This window comes from Apis florea, unplaced genomic scaffold, assembly GCF_048593485.1.
Source record: "Apis florea isolate Af1SG1 unplaced genomic scaffold, ASM4859348v1 contig_2272_pilon, whole genome shotgun sequence".
Lineage (NCBI taxonomy): Eukaryota > Metazoa > Arthropoda > Insecta > Hymenoptera > Apidae > Apis > Apis florea.
Genome location: NW_028256549.1, coordinates 6,426,860 through 6,447,295, shown reverse-complemented (window position 1 = coordinate 6,447,295; position 20,436 = coordinate 6,426,860). Strand labels below are relative to the sequence as shown.

At 24.8% G+C, this 20,436-nt stretch overlaps 5 protein-coding genes across 14 annotated transcripts; 1 reads left to right on the top strand and 4 right to left on the bottom strand.

Moving 5' to 3' along the window:
* Positions 1-76: 76 nt before the first annotated feature.
* su(sable) (suppressor of sable) lies at positions 77-8,815 on the bottom strand. The gene is made up of 8 exons (XM_086902851.1): positions 7,627-8,815; positions 4,858-5,233; positions 4,552-4,774; positions 4,096-4,448; positions 3,771-3,993; positions 3,391-3,707; positions 3,088-3,316; positions 77-3,021 (listed from the first exon to the last, which is right to left on the bottom strand). The coding sequence occupies exons 1-8, from the start codon at positions 7,668-7,670 to the stop codon at positions 1,094-1,096; spliced, it is 3,693 nt and encodes a 1,230-aa protein (XP_086758977.1). The 5' UTR covers positions 7,671-8,815; the 3' UTR covers positions 77-1,093.
* Positions 8,816-9,658: 843 nt separating this feature from the next.
* LOC100869309 (DNA repair and recombination protein RAD54-like) lies at positions 9,659-13,236 on the bottom strand. 2 transcript variants are annotated; one of them, XM_012489548.3, is made up of 10 exons: positions 13,002-13,236; positions 12,525-12,734; positions 12,252-12,442; positions 11,969-12,171; positions 11,459-11,901; positions 11,118-11,379; positions 10,810-10,981; positions 10,314-10,719; positions 10,078-10,241; positions 9,659-10,003 (listed from the first exon to the last, which is right to left on the bottom strand). In XM_012489548.3, exons 1-10 carry the CDS (start codon positions 13,002-13,004, stop codon positions 9,811-9,813), a joined length of 2,247 nt encoding a protein of 748 aa, XP_012345002.2. In that variant the 5' UTR covers positions 13,005-13,236; the 3' UTR covers positions 9,659-9,810. The 2 variants fall into 2 exon arrangements, with proteins under 2 accessions (XP_012345002.2, XP_086758983.1); XM_086902857.1 differs by having other exon boundaries at positions 12,525-12,565; positions 13,002-13,198.
* A 164-nt stretch (positions 13,237-13,400) lies between these two features.
* On the bottom strand, positions 13,401-15,712 carry LOC100868928 (Dihydrouridine synthase 4). 9 transcript variants are annotated; one of them, XM_086902866.1, is made up of 4 exons: positions 15,097-15,712; positions 14,652-14,743; positions 14,376-14,573; positions 13,401-14,291 (listed from the first exon to the last, which is right to left on the bottom strand). In XM_086902866.1, exons 3-4 carry the CDS (start codon positions 14,516-14,518, stop codon positions 13,517-13,519), a joined length of 918 nt encoding a protein of 305 aa, XP_086758992.1. In that variant the 5' UTR covers positions 14,519-14,573; positions 14,652-14,743; positions 15,097-15,712; the 3' UTR covers positions 13,401-13,516. The 9 variants fall into 9 exon arrangements, with proteins under 9 accessions (XP_086758992.1, XP_086758988.1, XP_086758989.1 ...); XM_086902862.1 differs by having other exon boundaries at positions 14,648-14,743; positions 15,270-15,457; XM_086902863.1 differs by having other exon boundaries at positions 14,648-14,743; positions 15,097-15,454.
* On the top strand, positions 14,882-18,105 carry LOC100869436 (glutathione hydrolase 7). Its single transcript, XM_003695764.4, has 9 exons — positions 14,882-15,181; positions 15,655-15,821; positions 15,899-16,056; positions 16,120-16,199; positions 16,281-16,553; positions 16,639-16,929; positions 17,010-17,076; positions 17,569-17,802; positions 17,881-18,105. Exons 1-9 carry the CDS (start codon positions 15,163-15,165, stop codon positions 18,086-18,088), a joined length of 1,497 nt encoding a protein of 498 aa, XP_003695812.2. The 5' UTR covers positions 14,882-15,162; the 3' UTR covers positions 18,089-18,105.
* Positions 18,106-18,329: 224 nt separating this feature from the next.
* On the bottom strand, positions 18,330-19,951 carry nac (GDP-fucose transporter nac). The gene is made up of 4 exons (XM_003695918.4): positions 19,825-19,951; positions 19,515-19,719; positions 19,268-19,406; positions 18,330-19,187 (listed from the first exon to the last, which is right to left on the bottom strand). Exons 1-4 carry the CDS (start codon positions 19,887-19,889, stop codon positions 18,589-18,591), a joined length of 1,008 nt encoding a protein of 335 aa, XP_003695966.1. The 5' UTR covers positions 19,890-19,951; the 3' UTR covers positions 18,330-18,588.
* Positions 19,952-20,436: the final 485 nt, after the last annotated feature.

Here is a 20,436-nt window from a genome sequence, read left to right as displayed (position 1 = left end):
GGTTTGTGGTTATGGTTGCACCATATACTGATAAATGTTATAGGATAAAAATATTACTAGTATTGTAAAACCTATATTATTATAAGATTCACATTTATTTAAATACATTTTTAATCTGCAGTTCCCTATAAAATTTCAAATGAAAGATTTTTGATATCTATCTATCTATTTTTTCTAAGTAAAAAAGTATGTATGTGTATGTGCGCGCGCGCGCATGTGTGTGTACATGTGCGCGCGCGCGCGTAATCATTATTACTTGAGAATTCTTATAAATATATTTCTTTATAAAATATTGCATATTTTCGAACTTTTTTTTTTTTTACATATGTTATATACTATGTCATTTTATTGGTGTTTCGATTCATAATAATAAAGGCCTTAGGCCATTCAATAATTAATTAATTTATATTATTATAATACTATTTAAACATAATTGAATAAAACTTATATATAGAAGTCAAAACTATTATGTCACGTACACACATACACACGCGCGCGCGCGCGCGCGCGCACGCACACACACACACACATGTATGTATTTTTGTATATCTATACATGGAAGACATAAAAAGAGATGTAAATCAATCGATATAATTAAACAATTTTTCATTCATCATATTTTATATATATATTAAATGTCTTTTCAAATGGATGAAAATGATCAATATATACAGATACATATCTCCACTGAAAATTTCATTTGCTATTATTCATAATGTAATAGATAGTATATTTTATATATTTTTCATATATGTAGAATATGATTTATATTTTTTAAATAAAATATAGAATGTCACGTAATTATGAGCATTATTCATACCATTTATTGGTATGAATACTTCATATAAAGAAATACTTGAAATTAATTCATATACAATTTTAATATTTTTTTTAATACCTTAAATTTATATTTTGCTATTTAACCACTAGCGAGCATTTGACACCATGTACAATTGACACAATCAAAAAATCATTAATCTGGACCATTATAAATGAATGCATTATCATTAATGCATGCTGTACAAATTTAAATTACAATGAGAATTATTATCAGGTACTTTCCTAATGTACCTACACGAAATTGCTTATTGCCTTAATTATTAGTCACGATATTGGTCCTATTTCTATTTCGTCGTCTAATTCGTCCACCACGTCTATTTTGGTTCGATCCATTCCATTCAGGTCCATCCATTCCGAAATTTGGATTTGGACCATTTGGATTGAACCCCATCATACCAGAATCTGGAGGTACTGGTGTAGGACCGGGACCAAAATTATTAAAATTACTACCGGAATATGTTGGTGCACCATCATACGAAGAATTAACGTCTGGTCCAAAACCTACACCAGGTGCTGGGCCTAATAATCCAGCTCCATTATTGCGTTGAACATTAAAACGAGGATCAAAGTTCATTTGATTTTGAGGCACAACTGGTCCATTTATGGTTATTCCGGGAGGTATGTTAGATATTCCTGTCATACTCATTGGTGGTATGTTTTGAGGACCTATAGGTGCATTTATTATAGGTCCCATAGGACCCATATTTCCAAGCATTGGACTTGGACCCATTGGCATCATACCTTGTCCACCTTGCATACTTTGTGGTCCAGGCATGCCTTGAGGAATAGACATTCCACCAGGACCAATTCCTATGTTTGATATTTCTATTGGCGACTGTTGAACATTTTTCATTATGGAAGCATTTACATTTTGAGAAGATAGATTGGAAGCCTCGAGAGCTTTTCGACGTGGATCGGATCGAACTTGCGGAGGTGATTTTGGAGTATCCATTTTAACTGGAGGTGGAGACATGGGAGAATCAGCTAATTCAACTTTACCAATTCTAAAAATTTTACGTAATCGCGGATCATATTTCACCTGCGCATCATTCTTAGTAAGTTTAAGACCTGTATAATCGGGCCTTGGTATGTCAACAATGTATACTTTATACGTCATTGGAGGATGCGAAGAAATGCTTGCATCGATTTCTGTACAAGGTACATGTGACGGTGCTGGCTTAAATGGTAAGCTTAACATTTGTCGTAAATCAACATCAGATTTAGTAGATGTATCAGTGAATCCTGCTCCAACAACTCGAAGATCTGTATCTCCGAAACTAGTTTGAAATTGTTGTCTAAAATCCATATCTTTTCTTCGGAGATCTTGATCCGTTTTAGTTCGAAGATCCGTATCCATGTTAGTATCGACAGCAGTAATACCGGAACTATATATGCTTGTTTCTAATCTAAGATGCTTAGACTCCTTTTTATTATCTATTCCACTAGGACTATTTGATTTCTGTTCATCTCTACGTTGTCTAGGATCTCGAGACATACGGGGATCTCTGGAAATAGATATAGAACTTGTTCCAGGTGAAGAATGTGGACTCGATGTTTCATTTTCTGTTTTTGACAATTGATTGGAAGTATTAAAAGTAACATTTTTATGAATATTTGATTCCTCTACTGATATTCGATCTGGTGAAGATTTGACTTTTGAAGAATAGTCTTGTATATTAGTATTTTGTTGAGTAGATTTATTCGTTGTCGAACTATGTGCTTTTAATGATGATAATAATTTTGAAACCTCAGCACTAATATCAATTTTACTCAAATCTCCAAGTTTATCTACAATAGCTGCTGGTTGAGGTATGGTAGGTGCAGAAGATGTCGTTTGAAATTCTTCTTTAATCACAATATTTTGCGTTTTTTCTATAAATTCATTTTCTTCTTTTGATGTATCTTTATTAGAAAGTACTATCGTAAGATTTCCGCCTTCATCGTCATCATCGTCATCTTCATCATCTGAGTACCAATCTTCTAAAATTTGATCTGTATTTCTTGCAGAGCACTCATTTTCTATATTTTTAAAACTATCTTGAGCTGCTCGTTGTTGTTGTTGGATACGCATAAATAATTCCTGTGCTTTTTTTGGTAAATGAGCTGGTATTTCTTGTTCTTCTGTACATGGTGAAGAAATATCATGATGATTAATAGTTTCTTCATTTATGATATTCGTTTCTGTAACAATTTAATAATTTTTCATTTCTTTTGTGTATTTTTATTTTTAAGTGAAACCAATCTTACCTTCCTGATCTGTATTTTTATCTTTTTGTTTATCATCATCTTCAATTGGCATTTCTATAACAAGATCTGTTTCTTCATCTTGATCACTTTCTTCATCAAATTTAGATTTAGTAAGATTTGCTACTTCATCAGCTATACTAACAACAGGTGGTGGCTTCTTTACTTTTAATAATTGTCTTAAATCTATATCTTTCAAATTTTCATGTAATGATGGATCCTTTTTTTTCGCCTAAGAGCAAAACAAAACATTTTTAGAATACTGTAGAATAAAATTATTTAAAAAAATTTGTTATTATTTAATACCTGTTCTAAGATTTCATCCTCTTCTACATCTTTCGTAAAATCTTCTTTTGTTTTATTTAAAATTGTTTTATTTGATTCAACATTATTAGCTTCAGTATAAAAATCCATATTTGGCATAGATTGGGATATTAATGGTTTTTGATGTATATGTTGAGTTGCTAAACCTAATGCAGCATTAGGAAGTTGTATACCGAATTCATTGGCTGATTGTAATAACATGATTTGTTCATATGGAACTCTATCTTCATCTGAACCCCATCGAGTTTTCTTACCCGATGGTTTTCTTTCTCTAACATTTTTCTGCTGTGTTTGCTCTTCTATATAAAAAATTTTAATTTTAATATAAATAATATATAAAAAATAAATAAATATATTAATACCTTTTTCTTCCTTTTCATTGTTTTTTTCTGTAGTGCTAGTTGGTACTGATATATTTAGCTCAAAAAGACTTGGAATTTTTGGATTTGTTGTTTCTTGGCCTTGTGCTAATGTTCTTGCTGTATTATTTATCATTAACATTGCTCCTTCTCTACTTAAGCGTGGAAAATCTCCAAGAATTTCTTTTGGTGCTGTTTCTAAGTGTTTCAATAAAATTCCTTTCACCTAATTTATTTTAATAATAAATAGTATTTTATTTAATATAAATAAAATATTGCTTTTAAAACTAATTATAGAAAATTTAGAAAATTTTAAGATAGTAAATACCTGCTCATTTAAAGGTTGATGAGAAAATTTACAATTTTCTCCCTGATTACATTTTAAACCTGTGTGGAAAAATTTACATGGAAAATCGTGATGCATATAAAGACATTTATCTCTCTTTGCACAACAGTCCATGAGATAAAATTTGCATAATTCCATTTTTCTAGGTGGTAAAGCATTATGTGAAAAAGGACAATCATCTCCTCTATGACATTTTCCTTGCATATAATAAACACATATAGCATCTGGATCTTGATTGTGATCATTATTTTGATTTCTTCGTCCATTCCTATCATTTCTCATCTGTCCACGACTTTTACTTTTCCCGCCACGTTCATTTTTACCACCTCTTCGTCCTATATAATATAAATATTGTAACTATTATAAATTTATAATTAATATAAAAAGAAATTTAACAAATAAAAAAAAAATATTAATATATTGGCAAATCTCCCCTACCTCCACCTCCTCTCGAACTGCTACGTTTGTTATCATTATCTCTATGTCGATTTACATTAGGCCTTTCATCATAATCTGAATTACTATCAAAATTTTCATGATCATTTGTATGTCTGGGAGAATTATTTTCTTGTGAGTCTTTCCTAACAGGTGAGGCACCCCTAACAAATAACATTTCATCCTCATCTTCATTAACATTTTCATCATCACTTATTTTTCTTCTCTGTAAAATATATATTTATAATAAATCTATATAAAAAATTATTTGAATTAACTTTATTAATGTCATTAATTATTATTTAAAACCTTTTGATCTTTATTACGATCTTCTTCTCTTTCATCACGTATTCTTTTCCTACTCTTATTTCTATTACTTTTACTTTTAGATTTGGAATCTTGATTTCTAGCACTATCTTCCTCTAAAGCTGCTCGAATTGCTTTTTCCACATCTCCTGCCCAATCTTCTGTTGGGCTTTTGTACTTTAAAAATCTGTCATGTTTGCTACTTCCTTGAACACTTGATTTCTTACTTTTATTAAATTTAGAATCAAAAGTTTTATTTTTTGATACATCTGTTTTTGATGAATTTTTATTGTTATCATTATTTATTGGTGGTAGCACAGGTAGTTCATCATCTTCATCGGATGGAATTTCCCCATCTTCCAAATCATTATCATTGTTACTAAATATATATTAAAAATAGATTATTAGCCAAAATAATATTATTTGTCTTATAAATTTTGTATAATTTAAAATAGTTTTATATAATAATAACATTTTTATATTTTTTATGTATTATATTTTTTTTTATGTTTTTTATTTGAAAGTAAAATATTCAATGTCTGTAACGATGACATAAGTTTTGCTTGATATCTTCTATTATTAAAATTATTTTAAATATGTTTTAAAATTTCTTTCCTATCCTAAATTCTGATCAATAATTTTGATAAATAATTTCACACTAATAAATAACAAATAAAAAATGTATTTATAATATTATTAAAAAGGATATACTATATCCTTATATTTCAATATATTTTTAATTTTTCAAAGCTGCAATTTTATTTTATCCATAAAAGTAATATTAAAATGATTTTTTATTTCATCTTAACATCATCATCATCATCATCATCATCATCTTCGTCGTCGTCGTCGTCGTCATCGTCGTCGTCGTCGTCGTCGTCGTTGTCGTTGTCGTCGTCGTCGTCGTCATCATCGTCATCGTCATCGTCATCATCGTCCTCATTATCATCAGCATCATCATCATCATCGTCATTGTCATTATCATCATCATCATCGTCATCATCGTCGTCATCATCATCATCATCATCATCATCATCATTATCATCATCATCATCATCATCATCATTATCATCATCATTTATAAATAATTAAAAAGAAATGCAAAATACATTTCTTTGATAAAATGAAAAATTGCTAAATATAGCATAGCAGGATTAAGTTCATAAAAACTGTTAAAAATATTAACAGCAATGGTCATTAAATATATCACATGTTATATGTTGAATAAAGAAACATCGAACTTTGGTCGAGTAGAGTATAGCTGAAAGAAGCTTCCGCTACTAGTTGACCTGAAAACATTAGCTGCTTTGGGAGTTGACTAACGATACATTGTAATATCGCAAGCATCGATCGATGCAACTTTGGAATATATATTTTAACATATATATAGTTAACATATGATTAAAAAATAAAAAAAAATCGTTTCTTTAATGGCTGCTATCTGTGATTTATTAGAAAAAGAGTATATTTTAAATATGTATAATAATATTTATATGTTAAATTATAATATATGAAAACATTAAAGTACTATGTAGAGAAAGAAAATCCCATATTAAATTAAGCATATTCATATTTAAAATAAATATACGAATATAATGAGAAATTGATTAATTTGTAAATTATAAATGCTAAAAGTTGTTAACTTAGCACACTAAAAACGTATCATTTTCATATCATGAAGGAAAATAGTAAATTGGAATTTCCTTACCCACAGATTGTGTTCATTATTAGCATCATTATCATTATCATAATTCATTATCAATGTAATAGCATGAATATCAGAAATCGATATATAACATCACATTATTTTTCAGCATATCTCATAGTCATCGTTACAGCATTGCCAACAGTGCATGTAACATTTTTCGATATCGTGTCAGAATTTTCTTCGCGTGTAGACCTCGTTTGTCTCGTTCATTCACGTGTATGTAAAGTACACATGATGTAGAATACACATGTGTATGCATATATAAAATATGTATGTACATGACGCACATCTATATGTACGCTGTGTATGAATTTAGTTTCACATGTGTTCATAAATATTTCGTATTCGAACCGGAAAATGTACTATGTATACCTCTTTCTCCCTGAAGATCACGTGCATATTTTTTCCTTACTTAATTTTTGATTTCCGAAATAATTTTATATTAGTATTTAATTTTTAATTCTTCAATGCTCGTAAAAAATATATTATTATTAAACTTTAATTGTTATAGACATATAATATGAAAAATAATATGGAAAATATGGAAATACCAATATTTATATTTATGAATTATAAAAATTGAGCTTTTGTATCTATTTTAAATTTTATGTAAATAACTAATTAATATCTATTAATATCTATTATACAGAATGTTTTTTATTTCATAAATATAAAAAATTTAAATCTATTTTTTATTATTTTATATTTGATATATATTGAACATTTCAAACAATTTTTTCATTATAAAAATGACCTTGACCTTACAAATGATGCTAAGATATTTGATATTTAATAACGATCTTATAAACCACAGTAGACAGTTTAATTTCAGAGCAATGAAGAACCATAAAAAGAGACATGAGAGAAAAAAAGTAAGTTATATGTATCTGAACAGAGTAACGAGTTTATTTTTTCTCACAGTGGTATATGCCAATGGTATATACCAACGAAAGCGGGGGATAGCACGGAGCTTCCGGAGAGGGGATCAACGTGTAACGTGAGTGGTACGAACAGTCATAAAATTTCGACTGTTTTGTTGGTGAATAAAAAATGTGGAGGCAAACCTTTGGATTAGAGTCTCAGCCGCGGAAACACTCTCTAATGCCATTGTTTTGTCCCGATCGATCGTGTTTTGTACCGTATGATATAGCACTGTGGCCCGACGATGATCATTCGATCGATTGACGCGACCACACTCGATGGCTCTTTGCTTGCAAAATAATCGCGTGCCTGAATTCTAGCATTTGAAATTTTGAAATACTCGTTATTGGACACTAATTAGCCCTAGAGAATATATTTCGTATGTCTCTCCGTTTCTCTTTCTCTCTTGCGCGCGTGCGCATACAACAAATGTATCAGTTTTTATTAACGTTTTCTGTCTTTATCGGCCTTTGTTACGTCTGTCCTTTTCTCTCAAATATTCTTCTCGCCTGAATACAACAGGCTACTTTGTAAATAAAATTTCTTTTATTTTCTGTTTTATCCGGGATACTATTGCACTTTAGATTTGGTGAAGAATGGATTTCACTATGGCTTTCCTTTTCTTGGCTATAAATTTCGTTAAATGGCGCGATCTTACCACTGCAACGTCATTTTGGCTTGACGTGGCATATGGCTGACTAATGATAAGCTTGTAGGCTCTTAAATTCTTTTTTCCAAATGATCGTAATATAAAAAAAAAGTGCTAAAATAAGAACAGTGCTTAGAAAGAAATACGAGTGCGTATTTTTAATCCGTAATCAGATGAAAAGAAAAAAGCGTTTTCCCCAAAATACGACTCGAAGTTTCGTAGAATATATAAAGGCGTAGCTACCACTTTGACGATTCCCGTCCCGTAATCTAATAATAGTGCTCTTTTTGATTGAATATTTATTAGGAGAGAGAGAGAGAAAGGGAGCGACGAATTGATCTCGCTTTTTGCCGATAAAAACAACTGCGAGTTAATCAGACGCGCGTCTGTTATTGACGATAGAATTTTTAAAAAAATTAAATGCACGGACTCGACGCGATTCGTGTCTCTCCTGGATGGATGACAGCGTTTACGTCTCTCGTGTACTTCCGCGTTAGATATTTATCTCAGCAAAAGAAGAACATGTGTTATGAACGAGACTAGTCGCAGGCAGGCGAAAAGTACGATGGTCGGACAGAGCGTATTACTATGTCAGCAGATCGTATAAAAATGTATCAGTTATGAGACGATGAGCGAAAACTTCAAAGATCAAACTAAACATGGCCACATCTGGAACTATTCTGAGCGGGCAGCTGCACGAAACCTCGGAAGAAGGGCGAGCGAACGGTACCGAGCTGGGAGGGAAAGCAGCGCTGATTCCTTTTCACCAATCACAAACCGTATTCAATGATCACGTGCTCTCTCTTCCATTATTTGTGTTCCCCCACTTTAATTTCCTTTTGCTTCCCCACTTTTCTTTATTGCTTGTGTTATGTGGAGCAAATTCCTGAAGCCTTCGTTGACCCTTGATTTTCTACGCACAACTTATCTGAAAGCAAACTTATAGATATATTACCCATATTAAAAACATATCGTAATTTTCGTATTTAATTATTAGAGATTATACATTATACAATATAAACATTTTAAAAAATTTTTTCATTTTAAAACAAAGATATATAAAAAATATAATTATTTAAAAAGATTATATTTTCAATTACGATTGATATTTACAGATTTCTTATCATATATTTGCTAATCATAATTTTACAATTTAAAGAATTCTTAATTTGAATAATTAAATGTCGTAAATTACAAATAAAATAGCTCTTAGAATTAAATATTAAGTATGTAAAATAAAATATGTAAAATAAAAGTTCTATAAAAAAATAAAACTCAAATCATATTTTGACTATTATTACATTATATATTATTACATTAATAACTGAAATTTTATAAATAGCAAATTATATAATATTATATATATTTATAAATTTTAATAAACTTCCATAAACATATTTATTTTATATATTTATCAATTATGCGAATTTTATATTAAATTATTTTTTTTCTACTTTATACAATATTTATAATAATATAATTTTATATATATATTATAATAATATTATAATTATTTATACATAATCTCAATATAAATATTAATTTTTATTATTAAACATATACATATATATATTTTGAATGTATAAAAACTTAAATGAATATAATAACTTTTATAAAAAATAGCAGTATAAAAAATATTCTCTTATATTATATGCAAATACTTGCAAAAATTATAATTTTATTTAATTTGTTCGTGCGATCGATGATAGAAAACAAATGAAATTCCGCTTAACCAGCATTGTCGTAATGGTATATCTGGTAAATTTCGTGGATTATAAACATGTCTCCAATCTGACAAATCTGAATTACAATCTGATTGCTCCGGTGGTCCTTTCACTTCTATACCATTAATACATCTTTTACATTTAAATCTAAAGAATAATAATAAACATTATTTTAATGATTCTTCTTATAATTTTAATAAAATCAATAATTGTAAACTTACTTATCGTGAGTATCTGATATAGTATTTTCCTCTAATTTAAATAAATCTCGTAAATCATTTAAGGTAAAATGTCTTGCAACATCTTCTTCTTGATCTACAACTGTTGAACTTAATGCTTTTTTATGTGCTTGTCTTTGAAAAATTTTTTCTTCAATAGTACCAGTCTATAACATATTTAAATAATAATATAGAGAATATTAATTTATAAGAAATAATTTATGATATTTTTTACATACACAAAGAAATCGATATACAAAACAAGGTTTTTTTTGGCCATCTCTCCAAATTCTGGCCATAGCTTGATCATCATTTGCAGGATTCCAATCAGGATCGAACATGATAAGACGATTTGCACCTATAAGATTTAATCCACAACCTCCAGCTTTAGAACTGAGCATGAAAATAAAATCATTGCTATTTGAATCATTAAATCTTTCTACTACTTTTGATCTTTTTTTGATAGTCATAGTGCCATCTAATCGAACATAATTATAACAACGTTTACAACATAGTTTCTCAAACAGATCAAGAGTTTGTGTATAATTAGATACCAATACAATTTTATCATTTGTTGTTGTTTTAATAGATGCCAAAAGACAATCTAATACCATTAATTTTCCAGATAATTCTGGTAGAATTTCTCTAAAAATAAATAAAAAATTATAAAGATAAAAATAATTATAAATATTCTTTTATATATATATAATAATAATAAATTTAAAAATTACACACTTTGTGCTATAATTTGATGGCATTAATTTTGCAGCATTTTCAAATCCATCAGATTTTTCTAATATTTTTTCATATACTAAATCAGGATGATTACATAATTTTTTCAAAAGTGTAATTGCTGAAAGTGTAGAAAGACTTTCTGTTTTTCCTTTTTTACAATTCTCAAGATTTTCTATAACAAACAAATAAAGAATGTATAAAATTTAAAAATATTAAAAAATGTTATATTATTTAAATATTAAATTAATTAATTAAACTTTTTTTAAGAATTTGAAATTATTTAAAATAATAATTTTATAATAACAAACCTTCCATTGATTTTTTAATACTATCACTTTGTATAAAATTTTTATAAAGATCAGTCTGCACTTTTCCCATTTTTATACACACCACTAATTCATATTTTAAAGGTAAATATTTTGAAAGTAATGCACTGGTACGTCTAATGAGACATTTATTCACAATGGCTACTAATTCTTTTAAACGCTCTTGAGCGAGTTTGCGTTCTGTATCTGTTGCAGCAGCATCTTGACCACGTAAAATTGGTATTTCAAATTTTTTTCGAAATTCCTTAAAAATAAAAGTATCATTTTTACATAAAAATATTTGAAAAATCTATTGAATTTTTCAAATATATTAATTCACATACTTGTGCTGTTCCTAATAATCCTTGATTAACAAAATGCACAAGAGAAAAATATTCTAAGAGATCATTCTGAATAGGTGTTCCACTAAGTAATATTCTTCTTTTAGCTTTTAAATTAATAAGTGCTTGATATGTTTGATTTTCAGAATTTTTTAAACGATGACCCTCATCACATAATATGAGTCCTACTTCATCTTGATGAAGAATATGTGCATGTAAACGAAAAGTTTCATAACTAATTATTAGTATGGGATTTACACATTTGCGGCCATAAGTTTTCATAAATCCAATAAGTTTTGTATCAATATCTGTTTTGTTTCCACCATCAATAGCTAGTGGTTGAATTCTATTTTTCAACCATTTAAAGATTTCATTATACCAATTTTTAACTAATGAACTTGGAGCAACAATAATAGCTTTGTCTATAAGTGGTTTAGCTTCAGGTCCTTCAAAATAATATTATCTAATATTATCTCAATTTTATGCATTATAGAAAATACAATATTAATTTACCTTGTTTTAATAAAGTCCATAACAATGTTATACATTGTAAAGTTTTTCCAAGACCCATTTCATCTGCCATAATACATCCATAAGCACCTTCAATCCGTTTTCCTGTTACACATTCATACATAAATTTTACACCTTCTCGCTGATGAGGTCTTAAAATATTGCATAATAAAGGATCTACTACTACATGTACAAGTTGTTTAGATCTAAAATATAAATATATCATTATAAAAAATTTTCAATAAAATTTAACAACTAGAAAATAAATAAAATATTTTATACAAACAGATCAACTTTCAATTTTTCATGTTCAGATAATTCACAAGGTGAATAGACAATAAGTGCATTAGCTTCATTAGGATCATGTAAAGGTCTACGAGGACCAGATAAGCGTATTCCCAATACACGACCTGATAATTGATAGCCAGGAATTGGTATTTTAAATGGTTTATTAAGAATTTTTTTCATTCGTTGTTCCTATCAATTAAATTAAAAGACTTATACAAGACTCAGAACTATTTATTAAATATAATAATTTATTATTTAGCATAATACCTACATGTTCAGAAATTACTTCTTGAGTAGCTTGTATATCATTAGCTGAAAGAATAACTGCTTTATATTCTGGTATTTCTACATTTTTAACATTGCAGCAAATTTTTTTTTTTATTTGATGAACTGATGATACAACTGGAGACAATGTCAAATTGTTAGATATATCAGATAATAATGGACGTTTACCTCTTTTACTGGGAGCCAAAGAACGAATCTTAAGTAAAATAAATATAAAAATTAAAGTTTTTTTATTGCCATAAAATTAAATTTTATAACAATAATAATAATAAAAATAAACATATTTACAAAAATGAAAGTAAAAAAAATATAAAGGTTATGTTATTAAAACGTTATATTATTAAAATTTTATGATTATATATTTTATAATATAATATAATTTAAAAAAAAAATTAAAAAAATTTAAAGCAATTTCAATATCAATTTCATTAATAGGAATTTTTAAATAATTTTATAAAATTACCATTCTGAATTAAAATATATTTCATTTCTAAATTTCAAAATATTTCATTTTATAATAATATAAAAAAAAATTCATTATTCTTTATATATTATATATTAAATTTTATATAAGAAATAAACAACAAATAAGTAAATATTTTCAGAAATTTCGTGATTATAAAAGTGATAAATTTACTATATATATTTAGAATCTAGCGCACCTATCGTTCATAATTAGAAACTAATATTGTATCATTGCATTTAAATTTCGATCAAAGAAGACATTTTTAATTTATATATTACATATTATATTATTATATATTATATATATATTATATGTATTTATATTATTTATTTTTATATTAATTTTTTATTTTAATATTAATTTTTAAATGAAAATATTAATGATTTTACTTCATAATTACATGCATTATTAATTTATTTATATATAAAAAATACACATAAAATATTCATGACAATACTATAGCTATATAAAGATATGCTTTATTTTTTATTCTAAAAAATAAATGAATAAAATTATATTTCTGTAAATATATTTCCTAAAAAATTTATATTTAAATCATCATCATCTTTTATAATATATTTATTATATTTCATATTTGCAATATTAAAAGTACATTTTGTAAGTTCAAATAATTTAGGATTAATATTAGGTTTTAAACCATAAGTATCTTTCAAGAATTCTAATACAGATGTTTTATTATGTAAATTATTAAAAAACATTCGACTTTTTTTAGGAAGTATTTTTTCTAACATAAATACAAGATGATGATGAAAACATGTAAATGGTGTTGGTATAGTTGATGTAATATCAAGCCAATCCTGTACACAATTAAGAGGTGTTACTGAATATCCAGAAAAAAGAGCTGGATTTGTTAGAATTCCTCTTGCAGACATTACTGCATCACAATTACTTTCTCTATATAAATTTTCTGCATTTTCTAAACTTTTTACATCTCCATTAGCAATGAGAGGTAATTTTACACTATCTCTTATTAGTTTTAAATTATCTAGATTGATTGGTTCACATCTCATTTCGGGAGTTCTAGCATGGATAGTAAGAAATGAAGCACCAGCTTTCTCAAGAATTCTACAGAAATTGATAGTTTTATGAATGTCCTTCAATAATCTAATTTTCACAGATACAGTGAAAGGATGTGGAATACGATTTCTCACTTGATATATTAAGTCTTTTACAAAATCTGGTTTCTTAAGCAAATCAGCTCCATATCCTTCTTTTAATGCCCACCGCTGAGGACAACCACAATTAAGATCGACTCCACTACAATATCTGTAAAGAATAATAATTTATTACAGATATGAAAATTTATATGGTAATTATTAAAAAATTGGATTTAATATATAAAAAACCCACGGAGCAACTAATTCTGCAGCATTAAGAAAATCATATACATTTTTAGCAGCAAATTGAACAATTAATGGTTTATCTGCATTATTAGTTGAAAATTCATTATTTCTGGCTTTTTCAGATTGTATAAATGAGTCAGCTAAGATCATAGGTGTAAAACATATATCACAATCATATTGTCTCACTAAAGTTCTAAACTGTAATCTATTAAAAAATATTTTACTTTAATGTTATATCTTTAAAAATTATTATAAATATAATTTTATTAGCATACTTACTTACTATATCTAACCATTGGTGCACATACTTTTATCATTCTTGGTTCTTTTAACATTTCTATTATATCAATTGACATTTTGATTTATTTTCTAAATCTTATTTCAAAGTAAAAATAAAATATTTATATAATCTTTCAGATATATTATTTTAACATTATAATAAAATAATTGTATATAAATAAAATCTTTTATATATTATATATTTTATATATATTCTATTTAATTTTTTATTATAAAATAGATATTAAACATAATTTTTAAAGCAATATATATAATTTTAAAAATAGAATAATAATATAAAATCCATATAAATAACTATTTTGAAATATTTTTATAATATTTGATAATATTTTATTAATTTTAAAATAAAAAATAAATTAAATTTACAGTTACAGAGAAACATATATGCATGTATATATATACTGTTTAATATAATATAAGCTGCATACCATTAAATAATTTCACTCTTAAATAATCCTTAATTCTTTTTATTTTGATTAGTTCATATATTTATAATGCATTATAATAATTCTCGTAAGTATTTTTTGGTATTTGTTTTCTATTGTTATATATAATCAAAATTTTGTTTAAATATAACCTTATAATATTTAATATTACTTACAAATAATTAAAATTTTTAATTGTTATGATATTTTTTGAAATATATATAAAATACAAGATATGATTATTATTGCATTTATATTTACATAGCTTAATATTTTAAAGATACTTTAAATATTTTCTAAATGGCAATTGTTCTTAATAAGTCTCTTTTTTAACCTATATATACTTTGTAGTGATGACATTAAATATTTTCTTAAAAATATATTATATCTTAAAATATACAGAAATATATTACAAAAATATTTTATCATTAAATATATATATATATATATTGTATACCACATATTATAATTCATTTTATTATATATCAAATTTTATTTTTTCATTTATTATTATTATTATTATTATTATTATAAAAATAAAAACTTTTTTATTTTTATAAGATTCTACAGAAGAATGTCCTTTAACAAAAAATAGAAGTTATAAATATACTTTAAGTATGTATTGTGGAGATGGTTTAAAATTCATTATAAGTTGTTTTATTATTTTAACTATTTCCATTACAACAACATTAATTTTACAAATACTATATGCTGAAGGAGGTCCACAGGTATTCAAACTAATTTAAAAATAAAGATATTAGATAGGAAATTAATAAATATTACTTTGAATGTTGTTTTATGTTAGAATAAAGTTGGTATTCATGGTGCAGTTGCAACAGATTATACAAATTGTTCACAAATTGGAACTAAAATATTACGAAAAAATGGTAATGCAATAGATGCAGCTATTGCAGCTACCATTTGTATGACAGTAGTAGCTCCACATAAAACTGGCCTCGGTGGGTAAGTTATGTGTATATCTTTATTATATCTACAAAATATTATAATTTATAATTATTATTTTAGCGGTGGTTACATAATGATATATAATCATAAAGAACAAATAGAACCAATTATTATTGATTTTGTTAATAATACAATTGAAGGTATATATATATATATATATAAGAAAATATAAATATTTCAAAATGCATATCAAATTTTATATTATTTGAATTATTTATTAGGCAATTTTGAACAAAGTGGAATACGTATACCAGCAGTATTACGAGGATTAGAATATGCACATAAATTGAAAGGTAAATTATCATGGAATGAAATTGTTGAACCTTCTGTATCTTTAGCAAAAAAAGGATTTGTTGTATCAAAGGAATTAGCTACTGAAGTATCAAAAAATATCAATTATGAGATTTTGTATGGACATATTAGTGCAGGAGATATATTAAAGTTACCTGATCTTAGTAATATGTTAAATGCTGTGGCATTGAAAGGAACTAATGGTATTATTTCTATTATAATTATAATTATTAATAATTTAAAATTTTTTACCAATATCTTTTAATTATTTATTTGTTTTGTTTTTAGTATTATATAATGGAACTTTTTCACAGAAATTACTACATGACAAAGTTAAACTTTCAAAATTACTTCCACAATTGATAAAATATGAACCTGATATATATATAGCAAAAAAATCTAGTTTTTATAAACATGCAGTATATTATCCTCCACATATTTCATTATTAAAATCAATGATTACTGCATTGGAAAATCTTAAAATATCAGCTGACAATGCATCTACAATACGAACAGAGATACAAGTAGCTAAAGCATTAATAAATGTTGTTTCATTTCCATTTCAATTAAAACAATATGGTTTGTTATATCTCCCTGTTTTCATTTTATAATATAAATTTTATTAATAATATTGATTTCATATAGAACAATAATTTTAGCTGAAAAAGAAAAATATACTGGAGTTATTGCAATGGATTGGGAAGATACTTATGTTTGTATTATAACGTTAGTATCTTAATAGTTTAAGTTTAGGATTTCTTATAATGCATTATATGAAACCAAAAATTCGAAGTAAAAAATGGTTTTTTTTTAATATAATAGAAAATATATTTTATTTTATTTTAAAATAATAAAAACACAAAATTTTTTATCATATAATAATTTGAAGTAAAAAGATAGATAATTATAATAAATATCAAAATTGCTTAAAATTAAGTTCCATTGATATTGTTTTTTAAATGTTAGTTCAATTTTTTCTGTCGAATTTTTTTCAAATTCAGAATTTGTTTTTTTATTTTATAATGTGTTTTCTTATATTATTTTCTTAAGAAAAATTTCGTTTTCATATTTATTTTCCAAATTTTCTTTAATTTTCTTTAATCCGATATTTGAAGATAATTTTTAATTTGTATAAAAGTATTATATTATCAAAGTCCTATTATGTATCTTTATATTTTATCTTTATAGTTTATAATTTATTAAATTGTATAATTATAGTGGACTTAGTGCTCCATTTGGTCTTGGATATATGTCAAATGCAGGTTTTTTATTAGATAAAACAGATATCAATAATACTTTATCTGTACTTGTTCCAATAATTTTTCATAATGAAAAAGCGTTATGTGGATTACGAGGAGTATTTGGAACTGATGATGTATCAATTATTGGACAATTATTGTATAATATTATAATTCGTCAATTAAATATTTCTGAAGCTATTGAGTATCCAAGGTACAAAATAGATTTTATTTTTTATAATATAAAATTTGTATTAATATTAATTTTTAAATAAAACTTTTATGATTTTAGATATTATTTTTCATCAAATGGTCTTGTTATGGAAAATAATCAAAAACATTCTGTAAATATATTAATACAAAATCAACTAAACTTGATAGTACCAATATCACACTTGGATACTGATATAGTAAAAAGTGTAAATGCAATCGTAAAAAAAAAAGATTTAATGTCAAGTCATTCAGATAGTCGTGGAGGTGGTCTTGCATCAAGATTTTAATAAATTATTTATTTTTATCTCTTTTTTATTAAATATATTTCTTTTTTTATTAAATATATTTATAAAATATATATTATATATATTATATTATATTATATTATATTATATTATAATATATTTAATATATTTAATAATATATTTTATTAAATATATTAAATATATTAAAGATAATTATAAAATAAGATTTTTAATAAATCTTAATAAACTATAGTTGAATAAATCTAAAATAAAAAACATGATGAATAATTTACTGTTTTTTTATTTTATTAAAATAATTAATTCTCATTTTATTTATATACAAAATTAATACAATATACAATTAAAATAATAATAAATAATACAATAAAATTTTAATATCTTATTTATATTTGTATTATTTATTTATTTATATTATTTTGATTTGAATATAAAATGTTTAAATGTAATTAATTATAATTTTAATATTATATATATATGTATATATTTAAGTTTTCTAATATATTGAAATATGTTTATTTCATTCACATTTTGCATACTTGCAATTGTTGCTTTTCTTCTTTATATTTTTTACTTAAATCAACTTGTCTCAATTTAGCATACATTGCACTAGCACTAAGTACAATAAAATTACTTATCCACCACATAAATGATTTCTCTTCATTAAACCAATAAGTTGCTAAAATTGTTTGTACACAAGCTTTAGCAGTTCCACTAATATTATGAGTTAAAGGAGATGTAACTTTTATTTGAAGTGCTGTAGCATAACCAATAGCAAATCCACAAATACCACCAATAATCATAACTAACCAAAAATAAAAAGATCCAATTTTATCGTAATTATATACTGTAATATGTTCTCCATTAACTATCATTAATGGAAGAAATATAATGATACTATATGCATTATTATAATAAGAGAGTAACCAAATATCTTGATTTAATTTAGGAAGGACTTGTTTTACATGAATAGAATACAAAGAAAGAGTTAATGATCCTAATACACCAAAAATAGTTCCTAGAATAGATAAAGAACCAGCAATATGTTCTTGATCCACACCAAGCCAAAATCCAATAACAATAAATGCACAACATACAATACAATTTATAGAAGTTTTTTTACCTATAAAATTATAATAAATTATTATATAAATGTATACATAAATGTACATATATTTTTTTTAATATTTAAAAGATTCTTACCTAACATAAAATATGTAAAAATAACATTAAATACAGTTGTTAATGAACGTCCTATGTAATAAAATGCAACATCAACATATTTTAAACACAAATTGTTTGTTGCAATCATTCCAATAAAAAGAAGAGACAATGGAAATATCTGTAAATATATAGACATATAAAAATAATAAAAATATAATTAAATATAATTAAATATTAATAAAAAACAATAGCATATTTATATTCTTATCATAAAACTCTAACTTACCTTCTTAAGAATTTCTTTAGTATATGGATTTCCACTGGAAAATTTAATATATCTTGGAAACCATTTTGATAAATTACTAAGAATTACACAAATATTTAAAGATATTATGCATTGACACCATGTTATAAAAAGTGGTGCATCCAAATTTATAGTATGACTGGATAAAAGAATTTTATTTATAAATACTGTTAATATAGAAATTATCCTAAAAATTATTAATTACATATATTAGTAAAAAATAAATACTATTAATTTTTATTATTAAAAATCTAATAACATATATTGAAAAAACTAATTTATTTCAACTTACCAATATGTTGCAACTACAATTGCAATATATAAAAATTTTGATAATATTCCAGTTTCTAGCACCATTTTTTGAGATATTTATTTAATTTAACATTCTTTCTTATTTAATTAATATATCTTAATAATAAATTATATTATATTATATTATATTATATTATATTATATTATATAGAAATTAAAAAAATAATATTGAATAATTAATAATTATTTTTAAATTTCTTTTCTAAATTATTATAATAACACTATAATGATTTAATATTTTAAATAAATATAACATTTTTTATAACATAAGTATGATACATAAACTATTCTAATTTAAATAATTTAAATTCATAAATTTTTGTTAAATAAATTACAATTGAGATAACATATATTTCATTAGTCTTAATTTTATTAATATTCTAGGTTATTTTAAAGAATTACTATTATATTATATAATAATTTTAATTATAATTGTAATTATTATTTTATAATAATCATATTGTTTATATGCATCATTCAGCAAGTTTTTATTTTATTTTCATAATCAAAATTTTTTATTTTATTTTTTTAATTTAAATAAAAATCAATGCGAATATAGTTTCAAAAATAAATTATTTTTATAATATATATG